Source organism: Petaurus breviceps, unplaced genomic scaffold (genome assembly GCF_028583685.1).
Source record: "Petaurus breviceps papuanus isolate PSGF00001 unplaced genomic scaffold, PetGlider_PUasm1.0 90977, whole genome shotgun sequence".
NCBI classification, from domain to species: domain Eukaryota; kingdom Metazoa; phylum Chordata; class Mammalia; order Diprotodontia; family Petauridae; genus Petaurus; species Petaurus breviceps.
The window spans coordinates 61121910-61134642 of record NW_027187391.1 but is presented as its reverse complement, the minus strand read 5'-3'; the positions used below and the strand labels follow the sequence as shown (position 1 = coordinate 61134642).

General features: G+C 37.2%; 1 protein-coding gene across 5 annotated transcripts in view; it reads left to right on the top strand.

The window, feature by feature from the left end:
- Positions 1 to 12733, top strand: part of MANEA (mannosidase endo-alpha) — a 78473-nt gene that overhangs the window by 57067 nt on the left and 8673 nt on the right. For all 5 annotated transcript variants that reach the window (XM_069077221.1, XM_069077224.1, XM_069077222.1 and 2 more), the window contains one exon: positions 12098 to 12174. In XM_069077221.1, coding sequence (XP_068933322.1) covers positions 12098 to 12174 — 77 coding nt within the window. The remainder of the gene's footprint in view (positions 1 to 12097; positions 12175 to 12733) is intronic.

The window sequence follows — 12733 nt, the reverse complement described above, 5'->3', positions numbered from 1 at the left end:
CAAATGTTAGGAGTTTGTATTTGATTGTAATAATAGTAATTAGCCACTGGAGTTTAGTTAGTGACATAATGAAACTTGTGACTTTTAGGAATGTCATTTTGTGATATTCCTATCAGTAATAGGCTTTTGGAGGATAGGCAATTAGGAGCCTATTAAAGTGGATTAGTTGAGATTTTATATGAACCTGAACTAGTGAAGTGGCTTATGTGCATGGAAGAAGAGGATGGAAGTGAATATGTTAGAAAGTTGCCAACAAAATTTGGCAACTGGTTGGATGTGGTATGACAGTGAGGACTCGAGGATCATTTTAAGGTTAGAAACTTGGGTCATTAAGATGGTGTGAACCCTTTACAGAAATAGAGAAGTTAGGAAGAGGTTAAGTTTTGGGGCGGGGGGAAGATAATGACTTCTATTTTGGACACTGAATTTGAGAAGCCCACAGGAGAAATGGATGTGAGAGACAGTACAACCAGAATTTAAAAGGATGGCCCAGAAATCTACATAAACATATACATATATAACGTGGGGGGTTGGGGGGGGCCTAACAAAACAGTTTGGAATGCTAGTAAGTAGAAAAAGCATAAGAAAAAAGGTATAAGGTGAAGTTTCTTAGTGATAGAGAAGATTTCAGGGGACACAGTGTAAGGGTCAGAGAAAGCTGGATTGGGAAATGGTAGAGGAGTAAGGCTGAGGCGGATGGGGATGAGAAAACGAGATGTGGTGGCATAGGAGGAGGTATGGGCAGTGTGTAGCCATGGGGAACGTGGTCCCTTTGGACTAACCTCACCCTTAAGAATCCTGTAAATGGCAGACGGCAGTTCAGTTCTTTTTGAAGTGTTAGGATACAGGTTCTATTACGTTGTAAAGATCAGACATTAATACCTGTCAATCATCAGCAAATATTTATAAGTGCCTGCTATGTGCCAGGCAGCGTACTTAAGCACTAAGGAGACAAAGAAAAGCCAAAAGGGTCCCCACCCTCAAGAAGGGGTCTATTCTAATAGTGGAGACTACATGTAAATAATTAGGTACATACAAGATACATAGACATACATACATACATACATACAAGGTATATACAGAGTAGAAAGAAAATAATTTGAGAGAAGGGACTAATAGCAGGTAAAGAGATGGGGGGGGGGTAGAAGGAATGAAAAAGCCTCCAGTGGAAGATGAGACTTGAGCTGAGGATTGAAGATAAAGCATTCCAGGCATGTAATACATCCAGTATAAAGGTACAGAGACAGAAGATGGGGTATTTTGTGTGAGGAACTGCAAATAGTAAATTGTGTTTAGGTCTTGGAATGCATTGAGCAGAATAAAACATAAAAAATAAAGTCTTGAAAAACTTTAAATGCCAACCAAAGGAGGTTTTATTTAATCAAGAAGGTAATAAGAAGCCATTGGAGCCCATTGATTAGGGGGATAATGTGGTCATTTTTATACTTTAGAAAAATCACCTTGGCAGCCAAGTGGAAGATGGATTAGAGTAAGGATTTGAGGCAAGAATACCAATTATAAGGGTATTGCAGGAGATTAGGTGAGAGGGGATGAGGATCTGAGCTAGAATTGTGACTGTAAAGAAAGAGATAGAGGATTTGACAATAGATTGGATATGTGGGGTGAATGAGAGTGAGGAATCAAGGATGAAACCTAGGTTAAGATTTTGGGTGTCTGAGAAGATGGCCATACCCTCAGTAGTTCCCACAAGGTGATAGTTTTGGGGAAAAGATAATGAGTTTAGTTTTGGCCATTTGGAATTTGATATCCAGTTCAAGATGACCAAGAGTCTGTTGGTGATTAGAACTCTAGCTTAGGAGTGAGACTAGGGCTGAATGTGTAAATTTAGGAATCATCTTCAGATAATTGAACCCATGGGTGCTGATGAGATCATGAAATAAGATGGTATAGTATGACAAGAAAAGAGAACTGAGAACAGAGCTATTGTGGGACCTCCATGGTGAGTAGATATGACATGGAAGATGAGCCAGCAAAGGATACAAAGGAGTGGGTGAAGAGATAAGAGGAGAATCGGGAGAGAACAATATTAATATTGTAAAAAGCCAGAGGAGTCAGTGATCAACAATGGCAAATGATACAGCGAAGGATGAGGATTGAGAAAAGACCATTCAATTTGATCTTGAGTTCTAAGGCTCCATAAATCTTTTACATATAACAGTACAGCTAGCAACTGTAGTGAAGATTTCAGATTTGAATGGGATACTTTAGTCCCTAGCCATACCTTGAAGAATTGATATTAGCTACACACTGGACTGTAGGTCAAAGTATTTATCAGAAGGATAAACTGATAATAAACAGAGTTCCCAGGTTACCATTTGAAGGAATTCAAAATGTAACACCCCAAGAAACTTGATTCCAAAATTCTAGAGCTTCCAAAACTAATTTCAAAGTATTGGAAGAAGCCAGGAAAAAAAAAAAAAAAGAACTCCAAGTACCTAAGAAACCTAGTCAGTATGAAACAGAATTATGCAGCAAAAAAAAAAAAATAAAATAAAAGAGGGGTGGCTAGGTGGTGCAATGAGTAGAGCACTGGCCCTGAAGTCAGGAGGACCTAGGTTCAGATCCGGCCTCAAACACCTGACACACACACACTCACACACACACACACACACACACAAAAATAGCCGTGTGATCCTTGGGCAAGTCACTTAACCCCAATTGCCCTACCCTCCCCCTTAAAAAAAAAAGGCAAAAAAAAAGAAAGAAAAGCTTGTAACACCAAAGGCTAAAGAAAAATAACTATAACCAAATATAGTTTAATCAGGAAAAATAAGCTCAATCCAACAGAGAAGTAAAGAGACTTTAATTCAAATCACTGACTCCCTTGTATTCCTCTTGGGAAAACACAGCCAAGGATAATCAAGCCTAAAAGTAGAAACACAGGATACAAGGGAAATCTAGGAAGGTCCATAGTTTGAGCAACTTGAAAGGGCTAAAGATAATCAAGTGCTTAAATCTCTTAGGTCAGAAGAGAATATTGTCCTTTCCAAACTTTACCATCTTCAAGGAAGCAATAGCAGAACAAAGAAAGACAAATTTTGAGTTTGTGTATGTGTGTTTTTAAAACAGAAGATAAGGCAGTGTGGAAGAAAATACTGGGAAAGAGAAATGAGGGAAGAAGACTCAGGAACTTACTGTTTTTCAGAAGAGTGGTGCAATAAACAAAAGTTATAGACAAGGAGTGGGAGTAGAAGAAGCAGATATTTCATGAATGTGAAAGCTTATAAAAAAAAGCAAAAAAGAATAATAGGGAGAAGAAAATAATCAATGATCCATTCTTGTTCTGTGTGAAGAGGGGAAGATTTTAGGATTTAGATCAGACAGTTTCATTTGGCCTTGCATTATTAGAGTAAATTACTAGTGGAGTTACTGGTATTGAATTCATTCCCTTTCTCTGTCCCAGTTCTTTTTCCTTGTAAAAAATAGGGTGGAGGTACAGGGAGACAAAGAGAATAAATATTATAATAGGATTTGATGGAAAGAAAAGTAAACTTAACAATGAATGTATGTACCCATAAAATTGAGGAATATAGCAGAATGGATAAGAAAGTAAAACCCAATAGTGTGTTGCAGAGATTAACACGGTAAATTTTAAGTGTGAACAGAATCTAGTATGTCTTAGCAGAATCCAAAAAAGCATGAATGGCAATCAAAATCTCAAGACAAAGTAAGCATTGACAAAAGATATATATAAGGAAACTAGAATATGCTAAAAGGCATCATAGACAATATATATGCACCAAATAACATAGCATCTAAGTAGTGAAAGGGAAAAGTTAAGTTACTGTGAGAAGTAACAGTGAATAATAGTTGTTTAGAACTTCAGTGTATCCACTTCAGATCTGAGCAAATCTAACAAAAATATAGGAAACAAGTTAAAGATTTGAGTAGACCTTTAGAAAAAGAGATATAATAATTATAAATCTACAAAGCTATAAACTTAAATGAAAAGGATGTTTACAGAATTACAAAATATCCAGCTTAAGACTAGAAGTAGATGAAATGAATGGTAAGGTTGAGGGTTAGCAGGACAGATGGGCCATTTTATACCTCCATTTCTGTATAATATCTGAGTAGAGAGAAAATAAAAAGAAAATGGAAGGGAACATCATTAGAAACCTATTTATCTTTTTATTTTTTTTTTAATTTTACACACACACATACAATCAAAAGAATAGTGCATGATACTACATTTAGTTTTACAACTGGTCAGGGATGAAGTCAGCAAACATTTATTAAGTACCTACTATGTGGTAGGCATTGAGGTAAGCACTAGGTATTCAAAGAAGCAAAAAACAGTTCCTGCTTTCTAGGAGCTGATAGTCTAATGGGGAGATAACATGCACATTTCATGCATGATAAATTGGAATCAACAGAGGGAAGCCACTAGGAGTAATTTTAGGAATTGGAGATGACATTGTGTCTGAGAACCTAGATGACAGTAATAGGAAAGATATAAAGAGTGGGGAGGTTTTGGGGGAAAAGGTAATTTGTTTAGCTTTGGACATGTTGATTTTAAGATGTCCTTGTTAGAAGCCACAGTTGCTAAGAGAGAAACAAATTAGCCTTTGTCACTGAATTACCAGCCTTAGGGAACTGAGAAGAATGATTTGGTGAGTCAACAAGCATTTATTAAACACCAACTATCTTCTAAGCATATGCTAAACTCTGGGGATGCAGAAGGCAAAAAACAGCCCCTGCTCTCAAGTGTTCCTGGAATTGGATCACTGAATTTTCACATTTATTTTTCCTCCATTCTGTTTTTCAGGTTATCCAATACTTGGGTAATGTTTTCCACTTTGTGTTGTAAAATTTTTCATTTTTTGCTTCAACTCCTGCTTATTTTTATCCATCTGTTCTTGGTATCATTGTAGCCAGTACTTTCTTGTTTCTGGGTTCTACAGGTAATTATCATGAATTAGTTTTCTTCTGGCATTTTATTTCAAAATTCTTCATAGCATTTCTTCCTTGTATTAAAAATTTCTTCTATTTGCCTTTGTCTTTAATCTCTACACTAGCGATGCCTAGTGAAGGCTACCCTCCTCTTTTTTTTTTCTTAACTCTTCTTGCCTCTGAAATTATTGGAGTCGTTGTCACTCCAGTTCTGCAGTGCAGAATTGGGCTGGGAATGGAGAGCTAGAAGCAACCAGACTTAATAACTCTCAGTGCTAGACCTGGAGTATGGTAGCCAGCAAGCCTGGCTTTTTGTTCCTGTCCCCTCCAGCAGTCTTATTCCTAGATACCAATGAAATTTTGGTTCTGAGTAGAATGTTTGGGTTCTTGGTATTTGTGCCATGCACCCTCCATAAGGCCTAGGTGGCGTGGGCCTCTGCCACCTTGCAGAAGTTCCGCACAATAATATGGATGGGGACTCAGGCCTGTCTCCTCCAATTGTTTTAGAAAGGACTACCCAGGCCATTTTCTACCTGTTCCCACAATCCCACATTGGACTATAGAAATGAGTTTCACTGCCCCCTCTCATAGTCCAAGGTGGTATGGAGAAGTCCAAGTTCTGCCTCCCCTATCACCCATGCCCCTAGATTCACAGCTTGTAGGATGGTACTTTGTTATGCATTTTCTTTTTTCTTTTTTCTTTCTCTTTTTTCCCGTCAGAATTACCTCTTTGTTGTTTTTTCCTAATATCTTTTCTTTTTTTGGACAATATGCAGTTCTTTTGGCACTTTCCTCATTATTCTAAAAGTAGCTTCACAGGGAGCTAGACTTGGCTAGAAACTTTTGTATTGCTAGCTTTCCCAGAAGACCCATAGAAACACATAAGGTGGTTAGTTTCTATAGTACTATATACTACTATACCTAACCCACTTTATACAGTAAATATTTTGGGGGGATCTCCCTGAGACTCTAACAAGCAAATTTAACATTTTTTTCTTGAGGTAGTTCTATGGCAATATCTAAATAATTGGCTTAGAGGTAAGCCTTTTATAAATAAAGTGAAATCCTACATAAGGTGAGTATAAAAGGACCTACATAATAAAGTACAGGGTTCTCCTTTTATATAAGGTGAACTGTTCCATAGACCTCTCCATAGAGGCAATTTTTACATAATGTGAATTTGATTCAGTGGCAGATACAGGGAAGGGAAGGAGTTAAGAAGGGTATCTACTTCCGCCACTTCCCCCAGCAAGGAAAGGAGAGGGGCCGGGCAGGTGGGTAGGACTGTGTGAAGGTCTGCTCTTTCTGAGCCAGAGGTCTCAAATCAGGCACTTGATCCGGCTGCTGTTGTGGTCTCTCTGCTCCTCAGTTCTCTTGTTTTCACTTGGAGGCTTTTCTGATGGGTTTGAGGCCTATTGGGTACCCTTAGCCTGCTGTAGCCCATCTGCCAAAAAGTTTTTTTACCAGAGTATGGCTGCTATACCTGCTACCGCTTCTTAGAGTCATAGGAGGGAGTTGGATGAAATGTTGATACAAAAGTAAATGAGCAGGCCTGAAAAGGGCTTAGCAAGCCATCAGACCAGAGATGCTAGTTGTCCCTGAACACCCCATACACCCCTAAGCTTAACAAATAACAGAGCTGGTATTTGAATGTAGGTCCTCCAAGTTTAGCATTTATTCTCAACTATAATAACTCATACTAGGTTGGGACTAGAGAAACCCATATGTGGTAAATACCACATATAATGTAATAAATAATAATGTAATAAGTTTAAGAATTGCTTTGTACTTCAAAACTGAAGATCTTATGGGTTCAACTGATATTCTTGAGACTTGAGCAGGTCTGTAGAAAGAGAGTTGATGGTCTTCAGCTCAGGGTAGAATTTCATTTAAAATGAGGGATGTGGTCCATATATACATTCATCTTATCTAAGTGAAAGAAATGTTTTGCTTACAATTACTTCTTGTTCAAATGCTTAAGAACTCAGTTGGAACTTGGAGTTCCAGCTTTACATGTCAACATATAACACTTATTCTCAGTCCCTTGAATTCTAATTATCCAACAAGTGCTACCTGATTTTCAGAAGAAAAAAAACCGAAGAAAATTTTTCTCAGACATTAGGCATCTTAACAACTCTTGAGTCACAGAATAAGCACTTCGTTTTTAGTTTCTAAATAGCGGTTTTGATCTAAGTGAGAAGAATCTAAGATTCCATTATTATCAACAAGTAAACATGTAGAACTTCTCAATTTATAACATGTAACTTTTGCAGTACAAAAACTACAGAATAGAAACATGAAGAGACTTTTAGGTATACTTCATCTAAGCAACCTCATCAAAGAATGACTTATTTTGTATAAGTAAATTTTCTAAATAGTTTCCAAGTAGCCTCTTTAAGTACCAGCATTATGATGAGAATCTTAGATTGAAAAAGCTGCCAACATTTGTTGCTGCAAGTTTCTCACTTCCCATGGACTTAACATTCTGACTTTACCACCTGTTGTTATATAGTGAGGAAGTTGGAGGATAGAGCCCTGAGTCTGGAGTCAGAAAGACCCGAGTTCAAATTCTTCCTCAAATGCTTGCTTTTTAATTCTGGTCAAGTTATTTAACCTTTGTCTGCCTCTGTTTCCTTAGTTGTAAAATTGAGGGGATTAGCACCTACCTCACAGCATTGTTGTGAGGATCAAATGAGAAAATGTTTGTCAAGTGCTCTGCATAGTGCCTGGCACATAGTAGATACTTAATAAATGCTTATTCCTCTCCTTCCCCACCCCCCACCCCCATCTCTTGCATGGATCTCTTTATTACTCAATCCAGTGACTTTTTCTGAGTCCTAATCCTGATTTTCTTTTCCATAGACTTCGGTACTATTGACTACCCCATCCTTCTGAATACTTTCTCCTTGAATTTTCATCGCATTTTTCTGTGTGACTCTCTTCCTACAGTTGACCTGTTTTTAGTCTCTTTTGCAGTATCATCACACGTGGATATACACCCTCTGTTTTGGAACACAGTCCTTCTCTGTATGTCTCTCTCCCTAAGTTGTTTCCACATACTGTGCCCACAAAGTCAAAGTACTCGTTGATGGTTCAGGGACCTCTTCTTGCCCAAGTGCACAAACTCTTTTTTTGTGCTGGAGTGCCCCAAGTAGGGTATGCTCCTGGCCAGAACCTGATTCAGTAGACTTTTCTGTATCTCTCCTGGGCTGAAAAAATGACTTGCGATATTCTTGGGTTTCAGCATTAAGATTCTTCTTGTCACATTTTAAAAATCTCTTTGGAAGAAGTTTTTGTTTCTTTGTGGTTTTGGGTGGGGCAAGAGGAGAAGGGGTTACTCACCATAATTCTTCTCGCTATTCTGCCATGTTGGTTTTATGGACACCAACAAAAGCATGATAAATAGACCCTACCCTCGAGGAGCATACAGTTAAACGAAAGAAGAAAACGGGACCTGGAAAACAATGTGAAGCCAGGCATTGGAATACAAAAAGTAGCAAGGCTAAAAGATGTCCAGAAAGTGCAGTGAAGGTCTGGAATGCAGTAAAATAACACCAAACGGCCTTTTCAAAGACCATGGAGGTTCAAGGAGCAGAGTCCAGGTATTTGGTGGGGAAGGAGTGGAGATGATAGCCCAGGGGGAGATGGCATGGCTGGAGATTCTGGAAAACAGAATAGTACAAATACTATTATTCCCATTTCACAAATGAGCAAGTAACTTGCCAAAGGCCTGCACTAGATAGACCAAATAATCTAAGGGGACTAAATAGGTTTGATCGGACTGTTCTGATACTGAATCCAAAGCCCTTTTATACTATACCACAAGGCCAGATGAGGCAAAACAGTAAGTATTTATTTAGTGCTAGTTTTGTATCAAGAACTATGCTAAACAATTGGGATGCAAACTGTTGTTTGTTTTCAAAGAGGATCAGTGATATCACAGGTGATGTTTTGACTTGTGTATGAATTGCATGGCCTGGGATGCAGTGAGTGAATGACCTTAATGCCTTTGATGTCTGACCAAGCTCTAAGCACTCCACAGCACCTATTTCAGCTGCCTTTATGGCTGTTAGAACAAATTGTTCTCTTCTGTCCATTCCACTGAGGAAAGTCTTTACGTCTTGGGGTAGACATTCCCCCTCTCTCACTGACAGGTTTGAAGCCTTTTGGTTACATTTAGCCCTGGTTTAGCCCAATTGCCAAGACTGTTTACCAGACCCTCACCACTACATGTTACAGCTTCTTGGAGCCACCGGTATGAGTTGGGTGAATCAGATGGACACAAAAAGGGCTCAGCAGGCCCATACACCAGAGATGCTAATTCTCCTGAACACCCCTTACACTCCTGGGGTACTGATATGAACAAAAAGACAGCTCCCTCAAGGAGTTTATAATCCAGTGAGAAAAGACAACTAGCAAAAGGGACCTGGAAAGAATAGAAAGGGGAATAGGGGAAGTACCTAAGGATATATGGTGTTGAAGTCTGGAAAGTCAGAAACATAGCCAGCAGAGGAATGAGAGTTTTACCCCAGGAGGCACTCACCAGTGGGAAAAAGGAACCAGCGTAGGTGAAGGGTGTTCCAGGGTGAGATCGCAAATGAGGCATGGTATTGAAGTCTAGAAAATCAAAAGTACTTTTGTAGGGGAATGCTGTTATATTTGCTGTTATTTTTCTGTTGTATGTATATGTGTGTGTGTGTGTGTGTAACAGAAACAAAAAAAAGTATACTTCAATATGGACCTTAGATAACACAGTGAATTAATGTAATGCAGAAGTATAACCCCGATTTGGGAATATAATAGAGAAATTATAATGGTGATTTCTAGAACAATTATGTTTTCAAAATTTGTTTTTCATTCTCAGAATCATAAAATGTTAAGACTGAAAAAGACCATGAGATCAGTTAGTTCTGTACTTTCCCTGAGGAGCTTGAGCCTCAGGGAAAGTTAAAGGAACATACCAGGAGTCACAGAATGAGGTAACAGAGCCAGAATTAGAGTCCATATCTCCTGACTTCCAAGGTTATTACTCCTTCCACTACCTGATTTATTCATCTATAATTTCTTAAAGTATTTGGAATCTTATCAGAGATCTGTAGGACTCTAAAGATTCTCCTGTTCTGTGTGCCACAGTTAAAGGTCCACTATCTCACAAGAACCTATGAAGAATCCCATGTTACTGATGAGGAAATAGAATCTCTGAATTAGTGACTAAGTCGCTAAAGTGATTTAGTTTGGCAGTACCTGGTGCCAAATCTCCTCCTCTTCCCACTGGATGTGACCCCTTCCTATCTTTCTAATTTTCTTACACCTTTAGTGATATTGGACTCTTTGCTCTTTCTCAAACACAATAATACTTCATGTCTTGATTCCATACATTTTCAGTGGCCGTCTCCCATGCCTACCTGGAATTCTCTCCCTCTTTATCTCTGCCTCCTACTTTCCCTTCAAGTCTCAGATAAAATCTCACTTTAAGGAATCTTTTTCTGATTGCCCCTTAATGCTAATGTCTTTCCTCTGTTGATTACCTCCAATTTATCTTCTATGTCTGGCTTATAAATAATGGTTTGCTTGTTGTCTCCTTAGACTGTGATCTCCTTGAGAGGAAGGACTATTTTTTCTTAAAATCATTCCTTGAATTCTAAAACTGCACACAGTGTCTGACACATGGTAGGCACTTAATAAATGGTTGACTTACTATCCATGCTACCTTTATGCTTGCTCTTCTCATGACATTGTCCAAAACATGGAGAATTTTGAGGCCCTCTACTTTAAAACCCAAGCCATTTCAACAGTTTGACTCTTGCTCACCTCTTCAGGGATATTGAAAGAGATTCCATCTTTAGATTGTGTTTGGACTAGATTACTTCTGAGGTACCTTGCAAATTATAGATTCTCTGAAATAAAGCACAATGTAAATGAAGTCAGTTTTGCTTTTTGGGCTACAATAAACATCATACATAGAAAATATTGAATTAATTCTAATGGAAAAATTTAAGGTTTTTAGCTATGCCCTTTTGAAATATAATCTTTCTGTTAAAGTTAAAAATATAGTAACTAGGGAAGTTAAAAATCCTAGCTAGAACTATCTGACTTGGTTCATGATGGACAGAAAAGAATTCTTTCCTTTATAATTTAACTATGTTTCATTCATAAATTATAGCGTAATATTATTATCATTAAATGCTATCTAACTTTAAAATTGCTTCTGTGAAAACTAGTAGCACTGACTAATGTAAAATACTGTTTACTTTAATTGGGCAATTGAAAACAAAAGAGTTTTACATTAGAATGATCTGAAGTTTACAGGAGATATTTTTTCGTAGAGCCTGAGGCCTAAAATTCAAAGCAGTGAAACACAGTATATTAGATTGTCCTAAGTGTTTTTATTGCTAGTGATGTGTCCATAAAACATTAAATGAAAGATTACATCTTTACCTTCTCTGTTTTAAAAATCTGTTTTCATGACTTGATTTCTCTTCAGAGAAGTATCACATAAAGCATTTACTCTCTACATTGTTAGACAGAAATGGAATATACAAAGCTTTCCTCAGCCATAATCAGTTTTTATTAGCAAGTAAATGGACAAGCTTTGTTTAGTCAAATAATATAGAATCCTCTGTATGGAGTAATTCTGTTACTTTCAATTTCTTTTCCCTACTATATTATTTACAGTAGCTTCAAGATGCTGAAAACTACCCTGCAGATTTTTTCTCTAATACAATTTAGACTTTTAAGATGTGACTGTGGTACTGGGAGAATACCTCTACAATTCTGGTATGCCTCACTTTACAAAATTGGTAGTCTTAACTGTGGAATTTGAGCATAAGTGGTAGGCATACATAGCTATTTACATTGGTCTTGTTTTCAATATTAGCAGACAAACTTTTTGTTGAAGCGTTGTGTGGTTGAAACTTTTTCAAAGTAGAGCAAAAATTTTCCCCCATAAAGATCTAGGTTTTATGTATCAGCATATAACATATAAAGCAAGTTAGCCTACTGCTAATTTAATCTGTGATTAATTTATGCAGTTAATGCTGTATTTGACACTAATATACAATACCATATATTGAAAGTTTTGACTGAAAAGTCAATTGATTTATACCTAATATCAGATAGACTTCTGGACTTAAAAAATTACCATTTTACACCCCCTCCCTTAACAAATCCTATTTTTTTTCAGGTCACTTTCCACATTGAACCATATAAGAATCGAGATGATCACAGTATGCACAAAAGTATCAAGTACATTATAGACAAGTGAGTTTATTACTATGATTTGCTCTTTTACCTTCTCTTATAGCAAGCTTATATTTACTTAATATTTGAAGTTGTTTCACAGTCTGCAACAAAATTATTTTGCTATTTAATTGACTTTCCATTATAATCTGTGAACCATCTCACAAATAACAAAATTCTGCCTTTTTTTAAAAACGCATGAGAACATGGTATGTTGAACGCTATACTACAAATTGAAGGATTCGTAGTTCACTCATTTAAAGTCACTCCACATGGAAAGATTTTTATTTCTCCTCAAAGGATAGGAGACTATAATCGATACATAGTGCTCTTACAAAGAGCCTGATCAGCCCTAATAGAGTATTTAACAATATTACTAATTTTAGTTTCCTTGTTTGCTTAAGAATTGTTTATGTATAATTTGTTTGTTGATATATCTGAGATCTAATTTTCACTCTGTGAAAATTTCAAAATACAATGATATAGTAGCTTTTGGCTGAAAGATATGCACATTTAAAATGCCCTGATACTCTGAGTCGATAGGGAAAAAAAATACTTTTCTCTCATTAGTTATTTCTGA